The sequence below is a fragment of the Mauremys reevesii genome, unplaced genomic scaffold (assembly GCF_016161935.1).
Source record: "Mauremys reevesii isolate NIE-2019 unplaced genomic scaffold, ASM1616193v1 Contig68, whole genome shotgun sequence".
In the NCBI taxonomy this organism is placed as follows: Eukaryota; Metazoa; Chordata; order Testudines; family Geoemydidae; genus Mauremys; species Mauremys reevesii.
Genome location: NW_024100882.1, coordinates 23,797 through 50,958, shown reverse-complemented (window position 1 = coordinate 50,958; position 27,162 = coordinate 23,797). Strand labels below are relative to the sequence as shown.

The following is a 27,162-nucleotide window of genomic DNA, read 5'->3' as shown; positions in this document are numbered from 1 at the left end:
ATGGGGAGGACATGTTCAATGAAATCCTGCAAGCCAGTGCTACATCAGACTGTGAGCACAAGGCATGGAGGGTAAACACTTCTGACTGTCTGGAGAAGGAAAGAGTGGTGAGAAGACAGACCCAGGTGTCCCAGCAGGAAAGGGAGAGGGAGATGCACCAGGACATGATGGGGCTTCTCTGGTAGCAAAACACTGATGCTGCAGACTCTTGTGGACCTACAGATTCATTGATCCTGGGCTTGCCTCCCTTTGCAGTCCATGGAGAACTCCACTGCAGCACCTCCCTGCACCCCCCTCATCATTCTATGTGGTATCAGGGGCTACAGAGCTGCCCCTCCTACTCCACCCCACAAGACTTTAAGGACAACGGCAGCTTCACATACACTAATCTATGAAAGCCACAGTTATTGTATGTGTAGGTAAAATGGACATGAATCTTCTTTCCCCTTGATACGTTCCATTTTATTAATTTATTAAGTTTTTAATGTACCTGCTTTTAAATTGCATTTTTTTTCTTTTCACCTATTTTGTTACTGAATAAAATGCTATTATTTGGAAAATATTTCATCTTTATTGGTTCACAACATAGGCTACAGCTTACCTGGCAGTTCTGAAAGTACTCAGTTACGTCTTACTGTACAATGTGACACAATTCATAGGATCAGAGACACAGTGAAATAATGATAAAAGTACAGCAAGCACCACAAAAATAATAAGTGCAGTGACAGTGTTATATTCATACATGTACACCAAGCACCACACAATTCCTAACAACAGGGCCAGGTAGACCACAGTACAACACAATGCGTCACTGTGGCTCACTGTTAAACTAATTCTTCAAAGCCTCTCTCAGCTGTATTTCTCCATGCTGAACTGTTCTAATAGCCCTTGTGTCTGGCTGTTCTAACTCAGTATTCGGCCTCCACCCTGATGGCAACTTTCCCCCCTTTGCTTCACAGCTATTATGCAGGACAGAGCAGGCAGCTATAACCACTAGGATATTTGCCTTATTGAGATCCAATCTTTTGAGTAAACCACATCAGAATCTCTTCATTCTACCAAAAATTCATTCTCCTGTCATTCTGCACCTGCTGAGCTGGTTGTTGAATGTTTCTTTGGGGCTGTCAATGTGGCCAGTGTATGAGTCCATGACCCTGGGGAATGAGCGGGTAGGTTGGGTCCCCCAGGATCACAATTGGTATATCAACATTACCAGTGGTAATCCACAAGCCAGGAAAGATAGTCTCTGCTTGTAGCTTTCTGAAAATCCCTGGGTTTTCAAAGATGTGAGTATCATGCACCCTCCCTGACCAGCTTGCACTGATATCAGTGAAGTGCCCCCAGTGATCCACCGATGTTTGCATAATCATAGAAAAGTAGCCCTTTCTCTTGATGTACTCTGTGGTAAGGTGGGCTGGTGCCAAAATAGGGGTATGTGTCCCCTCTATCACCCCACCACAGTTCAGGAACCCCATTGTTGCAAATCCATCCATGATTTCCTGCACATTGCCTAGAATCATAGTCCTCCATAGCAGGAGATGATTAATGACCCTTGAATTGTTTTTCTCTATGTACTTCAGCAACTTGTCCATAAAGGAATTGTCCACGAAAAAATCATTGTTGCGGTACTTCCTGTAGATCTGCAAATACAAGATAATCATGTGTCCTATATTTGCAACGTTCATGGGAATGATGCAGATTTTTGTGGTATCCATACTTCTGTCAGAGATAGTGGACATCGGAAAATGCCACACAAGTTTGTGGGATTTTTAAACAATGCATGAAAATTATGGGATGTGGATGGCCTCATTGGATGAAGAAGTTGCATGATGGGAATTCAACCTCAAGCTCCCAGAGATTCCTGCATGACTCATTTCTACCCCACAACACATTATGAAAAGTTCCCAAAAGGCATTGCATCAGACAGTGATGTGTGGCGCACTGGGTACCTACCCATGGTGCAATGCACTCTGCATTAACATGAGCCCTTCTGGTGAGTATGTGCAGTACCATTGCAAGCAATACACAGAAGATATATTAACTTAGATGGTTATATGCTGACATAACTTGTATTAACCAACATTTGTAACGTAGACATGGATGTAGGCTGTTCCTAAGGGAAGAGAGAAACAAAGTGTTTCCTGCAGCAGTTTCATTATATAATTTGGAAATTGTAAACACATTCACACAGAGATGTCTGGGACACTGGCATAAGAATGTAACAACAGCCATTCTGGGTCAAAACAATGGTCCATCTGGATCAGTATCCTGTCTTCCAATGGTAGCCAGTCCCAGGTGCTTCCGAGGGAATGAACAGAACAGGGAAATTATCAAGTGATCCATCCCCTGTCATCCACTCCCATATTCTTGCAGTCAGAGTTTAGGGATTGCATTCTTGACTATCTTGGCTAATAGCCATTGATGGACATATCCTCCAGGATCTTATCTAATTATTTTTTGATAACTGTTATAGTTTTGGCTTTCATGACATCCTCTGGCAATGAATTCCACAGGTTGACTATGTGTTGCTTGAAGAAGTACATTCTTATGTTTGTTTGAAATCTGCTGCCTATTAATTCCATTGGGTGACCCATGGTTCTTGTGGTATGTGAAGGGGTAAATAACCTTTCTCTATTCACTGTTTGCTTATCATTCACGATTTTATAGACCTCTATCATATTTCCCCTTACTCATCTCTTTTCCAAGCTGAACAGTCCTAGTCTTTTTAATCTTTCCATATATATGGAAACTGTTCTATACCCTGTCACTGCACCTTTTCCAATTCTAATCTATTATTTTTTTGAGATAAGAATACCAGAACTACATGTGGTATTCAATGTGTGGGTGTACCGTGGAGTCATATTTTGGTATTATGATACTTCCTGTCTTATTATCTATCCCTTCCCTGAAGGTTCCTTACATTCTATTAATTTTTTGACTGCTGCCGCACATTGAGCAGATGTTTTAAGAGAACTCTCTATGATGGCTATTTCATTACAGCAAATTGAAATTTTGTCATGGAAATTTTTGATTTTGTGGAAATCCCATTTGTTCTGAATTCTTACCACTTTATTTGATTTAGATCAAATGTACCTTCACAGTTAAAGAGCAAGTTCACATAATACCCATGCTGTATAGATGGTGTGTTATTAAAATTACAAATTGTCACTTTAAATTTTATGTTTTTTTTCTGGTCCCGCTGGCAACATGGAGCTCTGAGTGGCAGTGTGCAATCTGGGTCCTCAGCAATCAGTCTGTCAGGACAGTCTGGATCAGGATCGGTTGAGTTGTGCCTCTCTGCCTTAGGTAGCAGTCTGCTTGGTCTATTTCTGTGTTTGCTTTTTGAGTGTTAAATTTCTGGATTCAAAGAAATAAAGTAGTCTTATGTTGCAACTGTCTAGCAAGAGGATTGTTTCTTTCTAATTCTGTGTATGTATGCTGTGAACATAACAGGGAAAGCCTTGCTTTTTTAACCTTTGGACTTTTCTACATTCCAGCTGCAGTGAGTGAAACTAGTACATCGATTTTCTAGAAAGGAGACTGGTTTCTGTTTTAAAGAGAGAATAGAGTGAGTTCCGATCAAAGCTCTTACTCAACGGGAAATTTCAGAAGGTGCTCACAGGGATTGTGATTAACTTCAGAGTGAAAATGTGAGTCAATATTCATTTTTTTTCTAAATAAGGCTTTGTTACTTTGCTACAAATTGTAAGTTTTGTTGCTGAAGTTTCTGTCTTATAGGGTTATTCTACCAGCCTATCAGTCAGCGAAAGGATGGTATCTACAAAAAATTGAGTTTGATCAAAGAGGCAATCAAGTCTAATAAACCTTTAATAATGGGTAACTTTTAATTAACCACAAACTGGACAAATTAAAAAAGTGACAAGGTTTAGAGTACAAAAGAGGAGAGACAATTCTTGTACCATACAGAGTAACACACACATACAACAAAGTGAGCACATAGACAAAGGGTCCTTCGGAAACTAGAAATCAAGTTCAAGCAAAGGCAGTGTAGTAAAGGAACATAAAAAACGTCAGATAAAATATCCTGTATGTACAGGTTATTCAGTAATGGCTATTAAGGGCTCTTCCACCCTGTCAGCTCCAACATGGCAATTGTTATTTTCCTGTGTCTCCTTGAGCATGTTTAACTTTTCCCCTTGTCCTGATACATAAATAACAATATTGACTATTTTTGCAGGAGTGTCTCGAGTATTTTTTCCATCACACCCACTGAGGGCTTGATGTGTTTAAAATATCCTCCAATTTAGGTAGCAAATGACACTTGCTGCCTTTTTCTTCATATCTTATTATAAATAGGTGAATTTTTAAAATGTAATTTCATTCTGGATTTTCTGTCAATTTGCTTAATTTTACTTGTTTAATTTCTGTTTGTCCAATTAAAGATCAGATGGGCACCATCAGCCTGTCAACAAGAGCTAAGTGATTTTTATTTTTTCTTCAGGGCAACTGAAGCAGTTGGCAAATTCAGGTTGAATTTGGTGAATAGTTTTTGCTGAAAAAAATGGTTTACAATTTTCTGAAAAAGTTGAAATGTTTTGTTTTGACTTTTTGTAAATGAAACATTTTAACCTTTCATTTCAAATTGCTCTTTCATCTAAATATTAATGAGGTTTAATTAAAACAAGACAGTAAAACACCCAAAAAACTAAATGAAGCATTGTGTTTAATTTGAATTGGGGGGAGGGTGTTTCAGACAGAAAATTGAAAAATCTATTATTCATTCAGTTCTATTATCACTATTAATTGCAGATTTAAAAAAAGTGCCATCTCATTTATAAAATGATATAAATTAAAATAATAATTCTTATTAATAAAACAGTGGTATAAGTTTGTTTGAAACTATAGAGAAATAAAAGAAAAAAATAAGATCTCTGTCCTGATCAGGGCAAACAATCCAAAGTTGTTTTGAGAACCTAAAATAAACGATTTCTGTCAATAAGTAGCCCATATAAAGGAGATGGACCAGAGGGAGGCTATACATTTTCCTTCATTCAGAAAAGGCTGCCTAAGGCCTCATGATCACAACTTTTATTTGATCACTTGAAGAAAGAGCTAATGATTTTTTATATATACATGATATGAAACATGCAGACCACAATATTGTTCTCCTTCAAATTCCTCCTTCAAAAAACTCAAGGGTAGTTCAGCACCCAGGGAGCTGACATCACAATCATCTAATTGTTTCCTTGTGTTCCACATGCCCCCCCCCCCCCCAACCCAAGTTTTTGTTTCATTCATTTGTTTTCTCTTGGTTCATACTTAGAGTGTAAACCTGTTTGGACAGGTATTTTATTTTGTTAAATATGTGTGTATGCTGCGTAGCTCTGTCAGGCTGTTGCTAGGTTGAGCACAGTTCAAATAATATATGTAGCATATATATAGTGGTTTGTGTCGGATCCCTAATTTATTAAATAATAATAATATTAATACGTTATGAAGGCACATTGAATGTATAGATTCATAGACTCCAAGGCTGGAAGGGACTGCTTTGTTCATCTCTTGTGCAAACAGGCCAGAGAATTTCACTTTCTGTTTCCAGCATTGGCCCTAACACAGTTGAGCTGGAGCAGATTTTTTAGAAAGAGAGATTCAGGTTTGATTTAAAGTATCCAAGGGAGGGAATACGAGTGATTGGGTCAGCTCCCCATACCCCAGAAGCTATGGGCACCTGTCCCAATGATTAATTACCTTCATTATTCAAATTTTGCATCTTAGCTCCTGCTGGAACATTTCTGGCTTGAATTTAGAGCAACTGAATGTTTTTTTATGCCTCTGACTGACAGATTAAAGAGCCACCAAATGTTAGATATCTTCACTCTCTCTCGGTATTTGCAGACCAGGAACAAGTTATTTATAGGTGTATGTCATGGTAGAGCCTAGGAGGCCCAGGCATGGCCAAGGACCCCATTGTGCTAGGGGCTGTACATTATTTAGGGCCAAGGAGCCCCAGTCATGGATCAGGACCACATTGTGCCCAGCACTGAACAAACACAAAACAAAAAGAGGTTCCCGAAAGAGGTTATATTCTAAATAGACAAGACTGACAAGGATGAGGAAGGGGAAGAACATACAAGAAAAGCAAACAAAGATAGCAGCAAACAGCATGTTAATGCTATAATTGTGTGTGTATGTTTAGTTTAGTTAGGAGGGAGATCAGCTACAAAGCAGAGGGGGGGGGGACTCCCTCAGGGAACTGATGGGCAGGAACCCCTGGGAGAATAAAATGAGGGGGAAAGGAGTCCAGGAGAGCCTTATGGAGGTTACAGGAACAAAGCATCCTGATCAAACACAGGAGAAGTTGACCCAGACTGTGGGGAAGATCACTGAGGTGATCAAATCTGCCAAATAAGCGCAGGACCCACCAACGTAGAGGAGGAACTTTGTCACAATATATAAAGATTCCATAGGTACTTAGCAAAATATGCTTCATAAAGCACTTTCTGTTACAGGAAAACAGGTATATATAGATTTATATCTGCATTTATTGCAGCTATGGTGTACAGTTTCCGTGTTCTATTTTCTATAAGTGTTCATATAAAGATCACACAAACCTCTGAGGTATATAGGCAATAAAACAGGGCGTTCCTAATGTTAAGTAATGAAATATGTCAGGGAAAATGTTTGTAGTTGATAAGAATAGTTATCAAAAACAGGTCTGACCACATAAATTAGAGCATAGTCCTTTATGGGCAAAGTCTGCTTGCTATCTTCTCTGCAGTAAGTTAGGGCACTCTCTGCACTGGAACTGGAGCAATCCCACTGGGTCTAGGACCGGATGTGGGCAGAAAGGAGAGCACAAGCAATCTGTCTTCTTATTGTCCTGTGTAGCAGTGGGGAAAATTGTCCCTTTGCAAACAACTGTTTAGAAATTAACTGATACATACTGTCCTTCTCCTAGGCTCTCTCCCTCCCTATCTATCAAGTTACCTATTTGGCTTCCACCAGGGTACTACCCTGATCATGTCCCATATATTTAAACATGGAAATTGCAATTCTCTTCCTCCTTTCCCACACTGTGGCATTACTAGGTTTTAGGGATATTCATTTATTCTGCATGTGTAGGTGTTGGGGGTGTAAGTGAGTTTGTTGTGTGTCTCTATGTGCATGAAGAAGTTATTGTGGAAAATCTATGGCAAATAATGGAGTTTTACATTTAGTGGGTTCTGCGCTCATGCTTCTCTCCTGTCAGTATGAGTTCCATACCTTAGAGCTGGCTTCAATGGAAATTTTCTTTCATCAACTCAGGAGACTTCCTCTGTTAGCGGATAGTTTCATGGCTCCAGTAGAGAATAGAAATGATCAGCTGGTCATGGTGGAAAGGGAGGGGATTTCTAGTCTGTTCTGTTAAGGGTTCCATACCAGACCCATCACCCTAGTATCCAAGGGCCTTGGGTACGATTGGGACAGTTGTGTGGAGCCTTGCATATCTGGATAAGCACCTTGAATTTGTCTGTATTCATTAAAGAGCCAACCCACAAAGCAGACCACTGAATGAATGTTGACTTTTTTTTTTTGGCTAAGAGGGTGGGCTGTAGCATTTTGTAGGAAGTTGCTGGAAGTTGGTGTGAGAGATACTGCAACTGCAGGCAATATCTTTGAGGACCATATTGTATGAACATATGATTTCTTTATGCATCACTGAGAGCCAGGAATTGTACAGAATGCCAGGAACTAAAACAATGAGGTGGGGGAGGTGATGAAGGTGAATCACTCAGGTTGCAAACCTCTTCAGGGAGATACCTCATGCAGGAGAGACTCCCCTATACTGACAAACTGAGTTTTGACCAACAGACAAAGAAATGGCTTTGGGCAGCATACAAAGGTTGAGTTTCAACAGAAACAGGGCCTTCATTCTGATCCAGCAAACAGACAAGACCTTCTGTCCAAGGGTGGGGAGGGCAAGTTTGGCTTACTGAGGCCCCATAAGACAGATTGGTGACCTGTGGTAAGATTTTCAGCATGCATCTAGGAACTTATCTGTAATTCTCTGTAATGTTTTTACCCTAAGAACAAGTGTGTTTTGATTTGTGAAGGCTGGTCGGTCACTGCTATACATTGTGGTAGCCTGTGGAAAGGTGAAGCACAGGTGCTGGACCCTGGGCAGACCTGCGGAGGAAATCACAGTGAGGTGCAGAGGGACCACAAGCTTGAAATCACAGTCTGGTGGGAGAGAGGTGCAGGTTTCTGCCTGAGCGAGGTGATGGCTGGGAGCCTGAAAACCCTAAGTGGATGCCCTCCTGGAGGACCACAAATTTGGTTCAAATCTGCAGTTAACTCTGAAAAAGTTACCCTGTTTTTTGAGGTCCCTTTGTAACTCTTTGCTGTCTGCTTTGGACTTACCTATCTTGAGTAATTTTGTATCATCTGCAAATTTTGCCACCTCATTGTTCATCCCCTTTTCCAAATCATTTATGAATATATTACACAGGTCTGGTCCCAGTGTAGCTCCTTGGGGGACCTGGCTATTTACCTCTCTTCATTGTGAAAACTGACCATTTATTAGCACCTTTTGTTTCCTATCTTTAACCAGTTATTAATCCATGAGGGGACCATCCTCCTCATCCCTGACTGCTTACATACTTAAGAGCCTTTGGTGAGGGATCTTATCAAAGGTTTTCTGAAAGTCCAAGTACAGTCTATCCACTGTCTCACCCTTGTCCACATGTTTGTTGAGCCCCTCCAAGAATTCTAACATGATACAGTCACATGATTTCCTTTTTAAAAAACATGTTGTCAGTTGCCCAACAGATCATGTTAATCTGTGTGTCTGATAATTCTGTTCTTTCTTATAGTTTCATATCACAGTTAGTTCTGCAGTTTCATATTTGACTTCCTTCAGAACCCCAGGGTGAATACCATCTTGTCCTGGTGAATTATTGCAGTTTAATTTATCAATTTGTTCCAAAACTTCCTTTCTTGACTTCTCAATCTGAGACAGTTCCTCAGATTTGTCACCTAAAAATTATGACTCAGGTGTGGTAATCTTCCTCACATTATCTGGAGTAAAGACTGATGCAAACAATTCATTTAGCTTTTCCACATCATCTTCTTCCTTGGATGGTCCTCTAGCAAGTTGATTGTCCAGTGGCACAACTAATCATTTGACAGGCTTTCTACTTCTGATGTACTTTAAAAAATTGCTGTTAGTTTCTGTGTATTTTGCTAGTTCTTTTTTGGCCTGCCTAATTATGCTTTTATACTGAACTTGCCAGAGTTTATGCTCTTTTTGATTTTCCTCACTAGAATTTGGCTTCCAAGTTTTAAAGGATTTTTTTTTACTTCTAAGCACCATTTTTATTCTATTATTATTATTTATTATTATTATTATTATTATTATTATTATTATTATTATGCTGTTTAGCCATGATGGAATTGTTTTGTCTTTTTACTGTTTGTTGTTGTTGTTTTAATTTTGGGTAAACATTTACTTTGAGCCTCCACTATGGTGTTTTTAAAAAAAGTTTCCATGAAGCTTGCAGGCACTTCACTCTTGTGTCTGTTCCTTTTAATTCCCTTTTTGAAGTTAAATGCTATTGTGTTGAATTTCTTTGGCATTTCCCCCCCACAAAGATGTTAAATGTCATTGCATTATGGTTGCTATTTCTGAGAAGTTCAGCTATTTTCATCTCTTGGACCAGAACCTGTGGTTCACTTAGGACTAAATTAATAATTGCCTGTCCCCATGTGGGTTCCAGGACTAGCTGCTCCAAGAAGTGGTCATTAATGGTGTCTAGACATTTTATTTCTGCATCCTATCCTGAGATGTTTTCTGTTTTTGTAGCCTCTCTAATCTCCCTGATCATTTCACAGTCACCATCATCATGCTAGTCTGGTGGTTGTAGTATATTCCTACTGCTATTCTCTTATTATTCAAGCATGGAATATCTATCCATAAAGATTCTATGGATAGACCTTTGGATGCAAAGTAAACAAAATCTTGGCAAAGTGCTATGAGTTTAAGGACCACATCATCTGGAAGATCAACATAGACTGCCAGTGTTGATGTCTCTGATGCTCCAATAATCCAGACCATCAAATTGTAAAATTCAATTGGCATGGCAGACTTTGCAGCCTCAACTGTTAAATCAACTGATGTTGGTGGCCAGGGACAACTCATTCCAGGACTGTCATCCGACGTGTTCTTGATGCTCACTGGAGCATTGTATAAAGTCCTTGTCTTAAATATAAAGGGAAGGGTAACCACATTTCTGTATACAGTACTATAAAATCTGTCCTGGCCAGAGGCACAAAATCCTTTTACCTGTAAAGGGTTAAGAAGCTCAAGTAACCTGGCTGGCACCTGACCAATAGGACCAATAAGGGGACAAGATACTTTTAAATCTGGGAGGGCAGGGGGAAGGCTTTGTTCTGTCTGTTCCATGTGAATCTTGCCAGAGACAAATCAAGAAAGCAAGCAATCCAACTCCTATAGAATTAGTAAGTACTAGCAAGGGAATGCATTAGATTATCTTTTGTTTTGGTTTGTAATTTTCTCTGTGCCAAGGGGAAGGTGTATTCCTGGTTTTTCTTTTTGTAACTAGAGGGAAATCCTTTGTCTTTTAAATCTAATTGCCCTGTAAAATTATCTTCCATTCTAATTTTACAGAGGTGCTTCTTTTACCCTTTTTCTTTCTAATAAAGTTCTGTTGTTTTTTTTAAAGAAACTGATGGGGTTTTTAGTGTCCTAAAAATCCCAAGGTTGGTCTGTGCTTATCTTGTTTATTCTCAAGAAAAGTGGGGTGTAGGGATTGGGGGGATACTCGGGGGGAGATAGGGCTTCAAGTAGCCCTCCCTAAAGGTTTGTTTAAATCACTTGGTGATGACAGCATTTACCTAATCCAAGGTACAAGCTAAAATGTGTGCCTTGTGGAAGTTTTAACCTAAGCTGGTAAAAAATAAGTGTAGGGGGTCTTTCACGTGAGTCCCCACATCTGTACCCTAAAGTCCAGAGTGGGGAGAGAACTCTGACATGGTGGAAAAGGTGGGATCTTTTGAGCCAGAGATCAGTTTGAACCAGAAGCACAGACCTAAGGAGTTTTTTTTTCTCTCTTTGCCTGGAGGCAGAGGTGTTAGCTTACAGCCAGATAATTTACAAGGAGGTTTCTTTTTTCTTTCTAGCTCTTGGGTAAGCTAGGCAAGCAGGAGCTAGGATGGCAAAACACAATGTCCAACAAAAACTAGAAATAGCTAAATTTGAAGCTGAAAAGAGACAAAAAATCATGACAGACAAATAGCTTTAAAACTCTTGGAGGCGGAAATGGAGGTGAAATGCTTGGAGGTGGAGGCAGAGAAGCACCACTTGGAGATGGAGGTGAAGAAGCACCTTTTGGAGGCAGAGGCGAAACGCTTGGAGACGGAGTTAGTGCTGAAGTGCTTAGATCTGGAAAGAGTTAAAATGGGTCTCCCGGAAAACTTTAACAATCCTTCCCCTAAAATCCACAAATGGAAGTGACTATGTCCACAGTATGATGAATCTAGTAATATTGCTGAATATTTCCTCACCTTTGAGAGACTGTGCACACTCCATGCAATTCCTGATGATCACAAGATGACCACACTGGTAGCAAAATTGACTGGAAGAGCTCTGGACAAGCTGATGCCTATTGAGGAGGCTTCTGACTATGGTAAATTTAAGAATTGAGATTTAAAACAATTTCAAGTTATACCTGAAATGTACAAAGTAAAATTTACAGCCCTTAAGAGAGGGCCTGGACTAAGTAATGTGGCTTATGTAAACCAAATAAAGGATCTGTTAGATAAATGGGTCAATGGCAGAGGTTTAACTAGCTTTAAAGGAATGTGTGATTTAATTACTCAGGAACAATTCCTGAATATGATCAATGATGATATGAAACAGTGTTTATGGGATAAAAAAATGGACTAAGCAGAAAGTCTTGTTTCTGATGCTGATCAATACTAGCAGACCCAGACTGCCAGAGAGGCGGGGCAAATCAGAATAACATGAGTGGAGGAAGCAGAGAGGAACAACCCTGGTTGCAGTTTGAGTGCATACCAGAAGGAACACCCTCAGGCCACACCCAAGGCCACAGCCCAAGGCCCCAACTACACCCCGAGGAAAACCCCAGACATCTTATCATTCTACCACACCATTCTCCAGCAACCCACCTCGCCCCAGTGACCAGTCAGCTGGATGATGTTTTAAATGTAATGAGCTGGGGCATGTAAAGGCCAACTGCCCCAAGAACACCAACAGATTACAGTTCATAGCACCGGGGTCACACCAAAGGTCCTCATGCTCAAATGCCTCCCAGATACTCTCAGAGTGAAGGAAAACTGTGAGTGTTGGCAGGAAGAAGGTTACAGCATGGAGGGACACTGAAACACAAGTGGCTCTTCACCAGTCCTTAGTGGACCCCAGCTTAATCAACCCAGATGTCCAAGTGATGATTCATCCCTTCAAGTCAAAAGAGTTTGACTTGCCCAGAGCCAAGTTGCCTGTCTAGTACAAAGGCTGGTCATAAATGTGGACTTTTGCAGTCTATGATAATTATCCCATTCCCATGCTGCTGGGGGAAGACTTGGCCAGTCATGTAAAGCTAGCCAAGAGGGTGGGAATGGTCACCCGCAGCCAGGCTTCATCTTCACACCTAGCTCTGTCCCTGAGCCTTTTACAAGGGCCCATCCTGTGTTACCCGAGACCCAGACTGAGGTGATGGAACTAGACCCCATGCCCATGTCTGCAGCTGCAGTAGTGGATCCAGTCTCAGAGACCCAGACAGATCTAGTCCCAGAACCGGAATTAGCGGAACAACCAGCACCAGAACTATTGCCAGCACTGAATCCAGTACTTGCAACCCCGTCTGGAACCCCAACTCCAGAGGGCACCACAGACCCTGCACTGGTAGCAGCAAATAAACCTACACAAAAGGCTCAGTTGGAGCCTAAACTCCAACATAGTGCAGTGGAGAGCGGTTCACAGTCAACAGAAACAGCCCCATCCCCTACATTGCTTCTAGAGGGATCAAGCCCAAGTCCACAATCCAATGAGAAACTGATGTCTCCAGCATCAAGGGAACAGTTCCAGGCCAAACAGAAAGCAAATAAAAGCCACCAGGGAGCTTGAATGGCGGCACGGAGCAACCCATCCCCTTTCAGCTATTCTAATCGATTCCTTTTTTGTGGTAGAAACTTTTATACAAGGAAACTCTTTCTGGTGGGCACCAGAAAGACTGGCATCCTCAAAAACAGTTGGTAGTTCCAACTAAGTACCAGGTAAAGCTCTTGATCTTAGCCCACAAATATCCTAGTGGTCAGGCTGGGGTGAACAAAACCAAAGACTGTTTGGGGAAGTCCTTCCACTGGGAAGGAATGGGCAAAATGTTTCTGTCTATGTCCGGTCTTGTAAGGTATGCCAAAGAGTGGAAAAACCTCAAGACCAGGTCAAAGCCACTCTCCAACCGCTCCCCCTAATTAAGGTTCTAGTTCAGCAAGTAGCTGTGAATATTCTGGTTCCTTTTTTGAAAAAGGCACCCAGAGGAAAGCAGTACCATACTGACTTTCATAGATTTTGCCACCCGATGGCCAGAAGCAGTAGCTCTAAGCAACACCAGGGCTAAAAGTGTGTGCCAGGCGTTAAACATTTTTGCCATGGTAAAAACTAATTTCCTGGCAGGAACCATAAAAAGCCTTTTAAAAGCTCATGGGGTAAACCACTTGGTTGCCACCCCTTACCACCATCAAACAAATGGCCTGGTGGAAAAGTTTAATAAAACTTTGGGGGCCATAACACATACATTCATAAATAAGCACTTCAATAATTAAACCTAGTGTTGCAGCAGTTATTCTTTGGCTACAGAGCTGTACCACATCCCAGTTTAGGGTTTTCGCTATTTAAACTTGTGTATGGCCACAATGTTAAGGGGCCATTATGGTTGGTGAATCAGCAATGGAAGAGGTTTATGACTTCTCCAGAAACTAACATTCTAAACTTTTTAAACAACCTCCAAAACACCCTCCAAACCTCTTTAGCCCTTGCTAAAAAAAACCTAAAAAAATGCTCAAAAAAAGCAAAATGACTGGTATAATAAACATGCCAAAAAGTGTTCCTTCAAAGTAGGGGACCAGGTCATGGTCTTAAAGGTGCTCCAGGCCCATAACACTGGTCTACAATTTTTGAGAAGTCGTTTGCTTCAGAGATAAAATGTTCTATTTATTATGTATTTTGATGTGCTGAATTCAAATATGACAATTTAAACAACTGATTGGCTACTGTTTCTAAGATATTTAAGTTTTTATATTTTATGTCTAGGTATATTGTGTAGATAGTAGAGTTTTAATCATAAATTGGAAACCTAGGTCTTTTCATGTGTTTATGGTTGCTTTACATGATAATATTTCACCTGTCCTGTTTATGTAACACTTTAAAAATCAGCAAAAGGGTTATCTAACTAAAATTTATTATGAAACAAAAAGCAAAAAAACTATTATGTACATAGTTTAGTCCTATTCAGTGTCTACTCAGTGCTTCTTGGCTTGTCTCTTGTATTCATTAAATGGAGCATCTCTTGTCACTGTCCAGCAATAGTCTGCAAGCATTGATGGGCTCCATTTGCCCTGATAGCGTTTCTCCATTGTTGCAATGTCCTGGTGAAATCGCTTGCCGTGCTCGTCGCTCACTGCTCCGCAGTTCGGTGGAAAAAAGTCTAGATGAGAGTGCAAAAAATGTATCTTTAGTGACATGTTGCAACCAAGGCTTTTGTATGCCTTGAGGAGGTTTTCCACCAACAACCTGTAGTTGTCTGCCTTGTTGTTTCCGAGAAAATTTATTGCCACTAACTGCCACTAAAATTTATTGCCACTAACTTTCCATGCCGTCTTTTCCTTGCCATGCAGTGCATGGTCAAATGCATCATCTCGAAGAAGTTCACGAATCTGAGGACCAACAAAGACACCTTCCTTTGTCTTAGCTTCACTTAACCTTGGAAATTTTCCATGGAGGTACTTGAAAGCTGCTTCTGTTTTGTCAATAGCCTTGACAAAGTTCTTCATCAGACCCAGCTTGATGTTTAAGGGTGGTAACAAAATCTTCCTTGATTCAACAAGTGGTGGATGCTGAACACTTTTCCTCCCAGGCTCCAATGACTGTCAGAGTGGCCAATCTTTCTTGATGTAGTGGGAATCTCTTGCACGACTATCCCATTCGCAGAGAAAACAGCAGTACTTTGTGTATCCAGTCTGCAGACCAAGCAAGAGAGCAACAACCTTCAAATCTCCACAAAGCTGCCACTGATGTTGGTCATAGTTTATGCACCTCAAAAGTTGTTTCATGTTGTTATAGGTTTCCTTCATATGGACTGCATGACCAACTGGAATTGATGGCAAAACATTGCCATTATGCAGTAAAACAGCTTTAAGACTCGTCTTCGATGAATCAATGAACAGTCTCCACTCATCTGGATCGTGAACGATGTTGAAGGCTGCCATCACACCATCGATGTTGTTGCAGGCTACAAGATCACCTTCCGTGAAGAAGAATGGGACAAGATCCTTTTGACAGTCACGGAACATGGAAACCCTAACATCACCTGCCAGGAGATTCCACTGCTGTAGTCTGGAGCTCAACAGCTCTGCCTTACTCTTGGGTAGTTCCAAATCCCTGAAAAGGTATTCAGTTCACCTTGTGTTATGAGGTGTGGTTCAGAGGAGGAGGATGGGAGAAAATGTGGGTCCTGTGACATTGATGGCTCAGGAGCAGAAGTTTCATCCTCTTCCTCTTCCTCGTCTGACTCAGGTGAGAATGATTGTGGTGCATCAGGAACCGGCAGTCCTTCTCCGTGGGGTACTGGGCATATAGCTGATGGAATGTTTGGATAATGCACAGTCCACTTTTCCTTCTTTGACACACCTTTCCCAACCGGAGGCACCATGCAGAAGTAACAATTGCTGGTATGATCTGTTGGCTCTCTCCAAATCATTGGCACTGCAAAAGGCATAGATTTCCTTTTCCTGTTCAACCACTGGCGAAGATTTGTTGCACAAGTGTTGCAGCATATGTGTGGGGCCCACCTCTTGTCCTAATCTCCAATTTTGCAGCCAAAATAATGGTGATAGGCTTTCTTAACCATAGTGGTTATACTGCACTTTTGTGATGCAAAAGTCACTTCACCACAAACATAGCAAAAGTTATCTGCACTGTTCACACAAGTATGAGGCATCAACAAGGACAAGTGCAGAGTCCTGCACTTAGGACGGAAGAATCCCATGCACTGCTACAGACTAGGGACCGAATGGCTGGGCAGCAGTTCTGCAGAGAAGGACCTAGAGGTTACGGTGGATGAAAAGCTGAATATGAGTCAACAGTGTGCCCTTGTTGCCAAGAAGGCTAATGGCTATTTGGGTTGTATAAGTAGGGGCATTTCCAGCAGATCGAGGGATGTGATCATTCACCTCTATTCAGCACTGTTGAGGCCTCATTTGGAGTACTGTGTCCAGTTTTGGGCCCCACACTGCAAGAAGGATGTGGATAAATTGGAGAGAGTCCAGCGGAGGGCAACAAAAATGATTAGGGGGCTGGAGCACATGACTTATGAGGAGAGGCTGAGGGAACTGGGATTATTTAGTCTGCAGAAGAGAAGAATGAGGGGGGATTTGATAGCTGCTTTCAACTACCTGAAAGGGGGTTCCAAAGAGGATGGATCTAGACTGTTCTCAGTGGTAGAAGATGACAGAACAAGGAGTAATGGTCTCAAGTTGCAGAGGGGGAGGTTTAGGTTGGACATTAGGAAAAAATTTTCACTAGTAGGGTGGTGAAGAACTGGAATGGGTTACCTAGGGAGGTGGTGGAATCTCCTTCCTTGGAGGTTTTTAAGGTCAGGCTTGACAAAGCCCTGGCTGGGATGATTTAGTTGGGTTTGGTCCTGCTTTGAGCAGGGGGTTGGACTAGATGACCTCCTGAGGTCCCTTCCAACCCTGAGATTCTATGATTCTATGATTCTATGATCTCTGCTCACTTTGGCTAAACAGAAATGTGTCCCTTTGCAAAATCAAACACTGACAAATAAGAGAGCATGACACTGTATGATTTCTAGAGCTGATATAGGGCAATTTGTTCAGCAGAGTGATGTAAGCTTCGTTATGATTGCATCATCCATGACTTCTAGGAATAACATAATGCAATTCATATCATGGATGATGCAATACCAGCTTCAGATTGCATCATTCATTGTTTTGCCTAAAAAGCAAGTATTGTCCAAACCCAGTCATAGATTTATTCATAGATCCAGTCAAAGATGTATTTTAGTCATTTCTGGTTTAAATTGAGATCCCTTCCCTTTATAACTCACTTATCCTCCGCCATTCCCAAGTCAAGGGTCGTATATACTGACCCAATAGCATATCTTGAAAACTACAGCCAATCAATAATTTTAAGCATCATTTTCATTCTCAGTGACCCAGAATTAGTAAAGTTGGACTACATTTATTTCAGAAGTATTCTGGCTGTAGAGCAGTGTAAGATGGAAGTGTCCTGGGAAGGGCCATTCACGGTCCGAAAGCGCCTGGGAGTTGTTAACTATCTCATAGCAACCCTACCTCAAACCTAAAGCCTAAGGTGTACAATGTTAATTCTCTAAAGCCCCTTTATTCCCCCCCCCCCAAATTAAAGGTTTGTCAGTTTATAGACCAGGAAGAAAATGACGCTAAGTGGCCTAAAGGTGTCTACTACAAAGAAAAAAGTAATGGTGGCATAAAAACAGTAAACCTCTCCATAATCCTTGGATGTATGCAGCAGCAGCAAATCAAAAAGCTGTGCACCAGCTTAGCACCAATGTTCTCAGCCACCCCAGGATGGACTGAATGGGCATACCACTCCATTAACACAGGTACTGCTCACCCAATTAGAGCTCAACCTTACTCCTCAAGCTAAAACTGCTATAAAATGGAAAATCCAAAATATGCTACAAATGGGTGTAATCCGCCCCTCTAACAGTGCATGGGCATCTCCAGTGGTTGTAGTTCCCAAACGAAATGGAAAAATACATTTTTGCATAACTACCGTAAGCTAAATGCTGTAACTCGCCCAAACAACTATCCAATGCCAAGCATAAATAAACTATTAAAAAAAACTGGGATGTGTCCAGTTCATCTCTACCTTAAACTTAACCAAGGAGTGCTGGCAGGTACCGCTAAATAAATCTGCCAAAAACAAGTCAGCCTTCATCACCCATGTCCAGCTATATAAATTTAATGTGCTCCCTTTCAGGCTGCAAAATGCACCCAGCAGCTTCCAAAAACTTGTAAATGGTCTCCTAGCAAAATTTAAAAAATATGCAATCACACTCCTTAACAATGTGTCCATTTTTTCTAATTCATGGGCAAAACACCTAAAGCTTTACAAAAAGTCTTCAAGCGTGTAAAAAAGGCAAAACTAATTGTCAAGCTAAAAAGTATCAAATAGGCCTAAACAAAGTAACTTACCTTAAACACCAGGTGGGTCAAAAAAATATCAACCCCCTACAGGCCAATGTAAATACTATCCAAAAGTGGCCTGTCCTAAAGTAAAAAAACAAACAGGTCCAATCCTTCTTAGGCTTGGCCAAATATTACAGGCAATTTATACTGCACTACAGCCAAATTGCTGCCCCACTAACAAACCTAACCAAGAAAACCAGCCAAATGCAGTTCAATAAACTAAAAAGTGTCAAAAGGCCTTTAACCAGCTTAAAGCAACACTCATGTCTAACCCTGTGCTAAGGGCTCCAAACTTTAACAGTTCCTAGTAACCACATATGCATCCAAGTGTGGTATAAAAGCAATTTTAATGCAAAATAAATAAATAAATAAATAAAATAAAAATAAAAATTCCATCCTGTTGTATTTCTCAGCAAAAAAACTGTCTAAAAAAAAGCCACTGGTCAATCAGAAAAAAATAATGTTACGCCATTGTGTATGCTCTAAAAAAGCAATGCCCATATGAAGGAAAGGGTAACCACCTTTCTGTATATGGTACTATAAAATCCCTCCTGGCCAGAGGCACAAAATCCTCTTACCTGTAAAGGGTTAAGAAGCTCAAGTAACCTAGCTGGCACCTAACCAATAAGGGGACAAGATACTTTCAAATGCGGGGGAGGGGGCACTTTTTTCTGTCTGTTCCATGTGGATCTTGCCAGAAGCAAATCAAGAAAGCAAGCAAACCAACTCCTATAGAATTAGTAAGTACTAGCAAGGAAATGCGTTAGATTATCTTTTGTTTTGGCTTGTAATTTTCTCTGTGCTGAGGGGAAGGTGTATTCCTGGTTTTTCTTTTTGTAACTTTAAGGTTTTGCCTAAAGGGAAATCCTCTGTGTTTTAAATCTAATTGCCCTGTAAAATTATCTTCCATTCTAATTTTACAGAGGTGCTACTTTTACTCTTTTTCTTTGTAATAAAGTTCTGTTTTTTTTAAGAAACTGATGGGATTTTTAGTGTCCTAAATATCCCAAGGTTGGTCTGTGGTCACCTTGTTTATTCTCAAGCCTCCCCAGGAAAGGGGATGTAGGGCCTGGGGGGATATTGGGGGGAGATAGGGCTCCAAGTGGCCCTCTCTAAAGGTTTGTTTAAATCACTTGGTGGTGGCAGTGTTTACCTAATCCAAGGTGCAAGGAAAAATGTGTGCCTTGGGGAAGTTTTTACCCTAAGCTGGTAAAAATAAGCTTAGGGGTCTTTCATGTGGGTCCCCACATCTGTACGCTAAAGTCCAGAGTGGGGTGGGAACCCTAACAGTTCTATTTTACTGAAAATCAGGAGCTGATGTACTTACTTTTGATTATCTATGGGGTGGTAGATCAGCTTGTGGTTGACAATGAATTCTCTCTTCTTAACTCAGAATTGTCTCTGTATCTGTTCCTGCCTCTGATTGATAAGGAAGTCTATCGATAAACATAATTGTTAATAGTGTAGCAACATACAGTATCTCACTATCATTATTGTGGTGTAGTGCATCACAGATGAGCTGAGGGAAGTCATATTTCAGGGTGTTAACTTGGTAATGAAAAAAATGCATGATTTCTAAAAACAGGTTTATTCACAGAGACAATAATTATTTTTATAAGGCATAAGTCTTGCTACTGTGTTTTAAATGTATACTTTAATATTGTATTCAAGATTTATATACACCAACAGGTTAGGAAAATGCTGTGATGCTTACATTTCTATTTGTCTTTACTGTGATTTTGCCTAAATGATTATGAAAATGTCTACCTATACAATGTATCACATACCTGTTGTTGTCAGTTGTTGGCTGTGTGTATGTTCCCTTTCTGTGCTGCCCCAGCAGACCTTGATCAAACTGCCCAAGAACACCACAGACTTGGTTCAGCAGTGAGGGCACTTGGCCAGGTTTATTGTCGATGAAGCATGGGTATAGCTCCCCATCATAGGTGTCGACTCCGTGGGTGCTACGGGGATGGAGCACCCATGGGAAAAAATGGTGGGTGTTGAGCATCCATCGGCAGCACCCCTACCAGAACCTTCCACTCTCCCCAGCACCTCGCCTGCTGCCTGCAGGTGGGACCTGATGATCAGCACCTCCCCTTCCCTTCCAGCTCCTACTGCCCACCACGCATCAGCTGTTCTGCGGTATCAAGAGATGCTGGGAGGGAGGGTGGGAGGAGTAAGAGCGCAGTGTACTAGGAGGAGGGGCAGAACTGGAGGGGGAAGGAGTGGGAGGGAAGGAAGAGGCGGGATGGGGGCAGAGCGGGGGTGGGAAGAAGTAGGGCGGGGATACGGCCTTAGGGGAAGAGGTGGAGTGGGTGTGGAGCCTAGGTGAAGCTGAGGGGGAGCATCCCCCGGCAGATTAGAAACTCAGCACCTATGCACCCCATAGATTCTACAGGGATAATAAGACATGTATGCCCATTACAATGGACCTGCTCAGTGAGTGCCAGGACTTCCCGCTCTCCCCTAGGCCAGATAAAGACACCCGCTCTGTGATCCTCTTTTATACACTGATACAAACAAGTTACGTATTGCCCTTCCGATGTGGTTAGTTACCACCCTTTATCTCGTATATTTTGGTTCAATCGAAACATCTCTAGCCATCACTCTGTCCTCCTGACCTTATCTTTAGGAGAGACCAATGTGTCCCTGGATCATCTTCGGAGAGTGTGTTTATACCATAACTTGGTATCAAAGCGTTCTGGTACCACCCTTCTGGAATGTGTTTATGTGAGTGTCCTGTGCCTAGCATTTCTTAGGAGTGTTTGCATTTTTGCAATGCCAGCCCTGTTCTTGTGAAGTTCATGTATCAGATAATGAGCCTGCAAGCAGGCATCTGCTTTGTAACAGGGCCTGATTTTTGCTCATGGCCTGACTCTTGTTATCTTTGCTTTATATCAGCAGGACCTGACTTTAGTTTAGACCAGGGGTCAGCAACCTATGGCACGCGTGTCAAAAATGGCACGTGAGCCAATTTTTAATGGCATGCGGCTGCCTGCTGGGTCTTTGCTTGCCATTAAAAATCCTGTGGACGTGGCAAGCCGCGGGGGCCGCGGTCCCGGGCTGGAGTGCTGACCGAGTGCAGCAAGCCGCCAGCCCCTCCCCCGCCTCCCCCCAGATTTCTGCTACCGCGCGTGCAGTGCTCTTGGGGCTGGGGCTGCGTGATCCCATGGGGCAGCGTTTGGGTACGTGGAAAGGTAAAGATGCTCCCCGCGCATCTGGAGCCCTGCTGCCGTGCGCACAGCGCTCTGAGGGGCGGGGCGGGGCTGGGCTGCGCGTGCGGCGGCAGCAGGGCTCCAGATGAGTGGGGAGTCTCGCGGTAAGGGGCTGGGGTTGGGTAAGGGGTGGGGGCAGTCAAGGGACAGGGAGCAGGGGGTTGGATTGGTGGGTGGGATCCTGGGAGGTGGTTAGGGCGGGGACTCTGGAAGGGGCAGTCAGGGAGCGGGGGTTTGGATGGGGCATGGGAGTCCTGGGGTCCGTTTGCGGGTTGGATGGGGTTAGGGCAGTCAGGGGACCGGGAGCAAGGAGGGTCCTGGGGGCAGTTAGGGTGGGGGTCTCTGGAGGGGTGGTCAGGGGACAAGGAGCTAGGGGTTGGATGAGTCGGGAGTTCTGGGGGGGCTGTCAGGAGGCAGGGGTGTGGAGAGGGGTTGGGGTAGGCAGGGAGCAGGGGGGGTTGTATGGGTCCAGAGTTCTGGGGGTCCTGTCAGAGGGCAGGGAGCGGATAGATAGGCATGGGAGTCCAGGGGGTCTGTCTGGGTGCGGGGGTGTGGATAAGGGCTGGGGCAGTCAGGGGACAGGTAGGGGGTAGGATCCTAGGGGGGAAGTCAGGGGACAAGGGGCAGGGAGGCTTAGATAGGGGTTGGGGTCCCAGGTTGGGGTAGTTGGGACAAGGAACGGTGGAGGGTTGGGGGTTCTGGGGGGGCAGTCACCCAGCCCTCTGCTCTGAGCCCTGACCCCCCACACACACACCCAGTCCTCTGCCCTGAGCCCTGCACCCCCACGCCCCCCCACGCCCCGGCCCTGAGCCCTGTACCACCCGGCTCTCTGTTGACTCCTTCACACCCCTGCCCATGATCCCAGCCCTGACTCTGGCACCCCCACACATACCCAGCCCCCCTACCCTGACACCTGCACCACCTCACATGCCCCCAGTCCTCTGCCCTGACTCTTGCACCATCCACATCCCCAGCTCCCCCAAATCCCATGCACCCTGCACAACTCCACTCCCACCCTGAGCACCAACGGGAGACACATTCCCACCTGCACCCCTCACACCAAATGGGAGCTGCCCAGGTAAGTGCCCCCACAACCCAAACCTCCTGCCCCAGCCCTGAGCCCCCTCCTTCATTGTAGCTCCTGGCCAGACCCTTCACCCCAAGCCCTGTGCTCAGTGCACTCCCACCCTCAGCTCAGTCCAGAGAGAGGAAGAGAATGGGCCAGAACCAGGGAGAAGGTAGGTACCCACTGTATGTGGGCAGGGCCAGGACCCCAGACCGGCAGCGGGATAAGTGGGTCTGGCAGCCAAGATCCCGGCTGGCAGCAGCTGGAGGGCGGAACCCCTGAGCAGCAGTGGGCTGAGCTGCTCAGCCCACAGCCAGTCTGGGGTCCCTGCTGCCGGCCCCGCACAGCCTGCTGCCGGTCTGGCTGTCAGACCCTTCCCAGCTGGGGTCCCAGCCGCAGGCCCCACTCAGCCCGCTGCCGGCCTAGGTGAACAACCCCAGACCAGCAGTAGGCTGAGCGGGCCAGATCAACATTTTAATTTAATTTTAAATGAAGCTTCTTAAACATTTTGAAAACCTTGTTTATTTTACAATACAACACTAGTTTGTTATATTATATATAGACTTGTTTTTTAGAAGGTCTCTCTCTACATTAAAATGTATTATCGTCACGCAAAACCTTAAATTAGAGTGAATAAATGAAGACTTGGCACACCACTTCTGAAAGGTTCCCGACCTTATGACTTACATCAGACACCTTATACCAGGCCTTACTGTTTAATTTCTCAGTTTGTTCCAAAACCTCCTTTAATGACACCTCAACCTGGGACAGTTTCTCATATTTAGCAATAGAGAGTCCTGTGGCTCCTTTAAGACTAACAGATGTATTGGTGTATAAGCTTTCATGGGTGAATCCCCACTTCGTCAGACGCATGCGAAAGCTTATGCTCCAATACATCTGTTAGTCTTAAAGGTGCCATAGGACTCTCCGTTGCTTTTTACAGATCCAGACTAACATGGCTACCACACTGATACTTTCTCACATTTGTCACCTAAAAAGAATGGTTCAGGTTTGGGAATCAACCTCACATCCTCATCCGTTAAGACTGCTGCAAAGAATTCATTTAGTTTCTCCTCAATGGCCATATCATCCTTGAGTGCTCCTTTAGAATCTCGATCATCCAGTGGCCCCACTGGTTGTTTAGCAGGCTTCCTGCTTCTGATGTACTTAAAAACATTTTTTGCTATTACTTTTTGAGTCTTTGGCTAGCTGTTCTTCACATTCTTTTTTGGCCTTCCTAATTATATTTTATACTTCATTTGCCAGAGTTTATGCTTCTTTCTATTTTCCTCACTAGGATTTAACTTCCACTTTTTAAAGGATGCCTTTTTGCCTTTCCCAGCTTCTTTTACTTTGTTGTTTAGCCACGGTAGCACGTATTTGGTTCTCTTACTAAGTTTTTTAATTTGGGGTATACATTTAAGTTGAGCCTCTGTTATGGTGGCTTTAAAAAGTTTCCATGTGGCTTACAGGGATTTCACTTTTAGCGCTGTACCTTTTAATTTCTGTTTAACTAACTTCCTCATTTTTGTGTAGTCCCCCTCTCTGAAATTAAATGCTACAGTGCTGGGCTGCTGTGGTGTTTTCCCTGCCACAGGGATGTTAAAATTAATTGTATTATGATCAGTATTACCAAGCGGTCTAGCTAGATTCACCTCTTGGACCTGATCCTGTGCTCCACTTAGTACTAAATCAAGAATTGCCTCTCCTCTGGTGGGTTCCAGGACTAGCTGCTCCAAGAAACAGTCATTTAAGGTGTCAAGAAACTTTATTTCTGCATCCCGTGCTGTGGTAACACATACCCAGTCAATATGGGGATAGTTGAAATCCCCCATTATTATTGAGTTTTTAATTTTAATAGCCTCTCTAATCTCCCTGAGCATTTCATAGTCATTATCACCATCCTGGTCAGGTGGTTAGTAATATATCCCTACTGCTATATTCTTGGTATTAGATCATTGAATTACTATCCATAGAGATTCTATGGTACAACTTGGTTCATTTAAGATTTTTACTTCATTTGATTCTATGCTTTCTTTCACATATAGTGCCACTGTCCCACCAGCACGGCCTGTTCTGTCCTTCAGATATATTTTGTACTCTGGTATTACTATGTCCCATTGATTATCCTCATTCCAATAATTATGAACTGACCAGATTAGGGAAAATATTGAAGAAATTATAGGTGCCAAAATTGGTTGACAGCCAGATAACTTTAGATGTGCCATTACAGAAGACTGCAGAGTTTCTTGTGGAGAATGTTTAATACATGGTCTCAGTTTATTTCCATATGCGCTATCATAAGGCCAGAAGGGACCATTGCGGTCATCCGTGATGACTTCCCGTACAGTGAAGGCCAGAGACTTCCCCAGAATAATAAATAATTCTTAGAGTACATCTTTTAGAAAAACATCCAATCCTGATTTAAAAATGGTCAGTGGTGGTGAATTCACCATGACCCTTGTTAAATTTTTCAAATGGTTAATTACTCTCACCATTAAAAATTTACACCTTATTTCCAGTCTGAATGTATCTATCTTTTTTTTTTATATTGAGAGACAAACTAATATAGAGCAGAAGCTGCATTCAGAGAACCAATGAGCCCTCAGGAATTCAAATAATTTGCAACTGCTATACTGATTGATTGAAAAATTCCCAGGACTAAACTTCCACCAAAATCTTGGAATTCCACCTGTGAAATTCAGACTTACATAGTGAATAAAAGTATCAGAGGGGTAGCCGTGTTAGTCTGGATCTGTAAAAGCAGCAAAGAGTCCTGTGGCACCTTATAGACTAACAGATGTATTGGAGCATGAGCTTTTGTGGGTGAATACATCTGATGAAGTGGGTATTCACCCATGAAAGCTCATGCTCCAATACGTCTGTTAGTCTATAAGGTGCCACAGGACTCCTTGCTGCTTTTATAGTGAATAATAAAATGTCTGAGAACATGAGAACCTTAAACTGATTCATCTGGTTCTTGAGATGTGTCAGAACATTACTGTACTATAACTTTTGTTAGTATTGATAATTTCATATAGCAAACATTTTAGATGCTGAATAAGTGCCTTGTTTATAGCTTTTTTGGAATTAAACAATATGTATATGTTTTTCTCTTTCAGAAAAGCCAAAGATGGGAAATTGTAAGTATTGTTCTATGCATTGATTTCCGAAGTTGAATTGGTGTGATGAGTGCTCCATCATCCAGTTCTGTACCATACATTACCTGCTTCTCTGACTTCTGTTCAGAAATATTTGCTATATTTAAAGCATTTTATTAAACCTCACTACCACTGGCCATTTGGATGATGGAATACATTCCATGATACAAGGTTAACTAAGAGGCTTTGTTTCTCCATTGTGTGTAAAACATGGATTATATAGGGTGGTGTGACCATAGTGCTTGGAGGGGCCTCACTGAGATTCCTAAATCAAGACAAACCACAAAAGATGGGATAGGTGATTCCCAAAACTGGTGATTTATTCTAATAATTAGATTCACCAACTAGCAACAAAACGCTTTCTATAACATCTTACTGGTTACCAACAAGTCATAAAATACATTTCCCTTAAGCAATCCAGCCCTGAGCCACCCAGACAGCCAAGTCAAATATGGTGAGGACTACTTAAAATCCTTTTCACCATATATAAAGTTATACCAATCCCAAGGGATTGGACACATTAGCCACCAGGTCAATGACTATTTCAGACTTTACCCAAATCACATGCTTACAGCCAATTCTTATTAACCAAACTAAGATTTATTAAAAAGAAAAGAGAGTGATTATATTTAAAAGATCATTATACATATTGATATGAATAAAATTCTTAGGTCAGTTTCATAATAGAGATGGTGAAGTGCTGACCTGCAAAAAGTTCTTTCAGAATCAATTCCATAAATTATAACCCAATAGGCAGTCCATGTGCAGAATCTGTGTAAATTCTTCCATGAGAAATAGCAGGGAAATCAAGAGCACACCTGGAGACCTCAGTCTTGTGACTTGAAACCTCCTCTGATAAGTTCAAGCAGACTTGAGATAAAAAAAGATCAGGTCCCAAAGTTCTTTGATAGATCTGTGGCAAGTTGTGATAACCTCTCGACTGCAGGTAACACAAGCACTAATAAGGTACATTGTTGCTTTGAACAGTCAAGTCCTATTTCCTGTGTATATGCAGATAATTAATTGCACTGATTAGCATAAGGCCATTAACCATCCAAAGGTTCATGTGTAGTTTACTACAAACTTCAAAGAGAAATAAAGACAATTATATTATTATTCCATGGTTCATCTAATTGCTAATATTCCCTTTTGATCTCTGAATCATTAGAATCCAGTTTTCACAGGGGGTTGTGTAGCTTGTTGCTTTGCGTGCTACACAAAACCAACAGAGTGCTGCATGCAGCTTCAAGATCTCCAAGTGCACGCA

The 27,162-nt window shown here is 42.3% G+C and overlaps 1 protein-coding gene across 1 annotated transcript in view; it reads left to right on the top strand.

Moving 5' to 3' along the window:
* The first annotated feature begins 11,569 nt into the window (after positions 1-11,569).
* Positions 11,570-27,162, top strand: part of LOC120394579 (butyrophilin subfamily 1 member A1-like) — a 34,365-nt gene continuing 18,772 nt past the window's right edge. The window contains exon 1 of the mRNA XM_039518807.1: positions 11,570-11,645. Within this exon, the coding sequence (XP_039374741.1) occupies positions 11,570-11,645 (76 nt within the window). The remainder of the gene's footprint in view (positions 11,646-27,162) is intronic.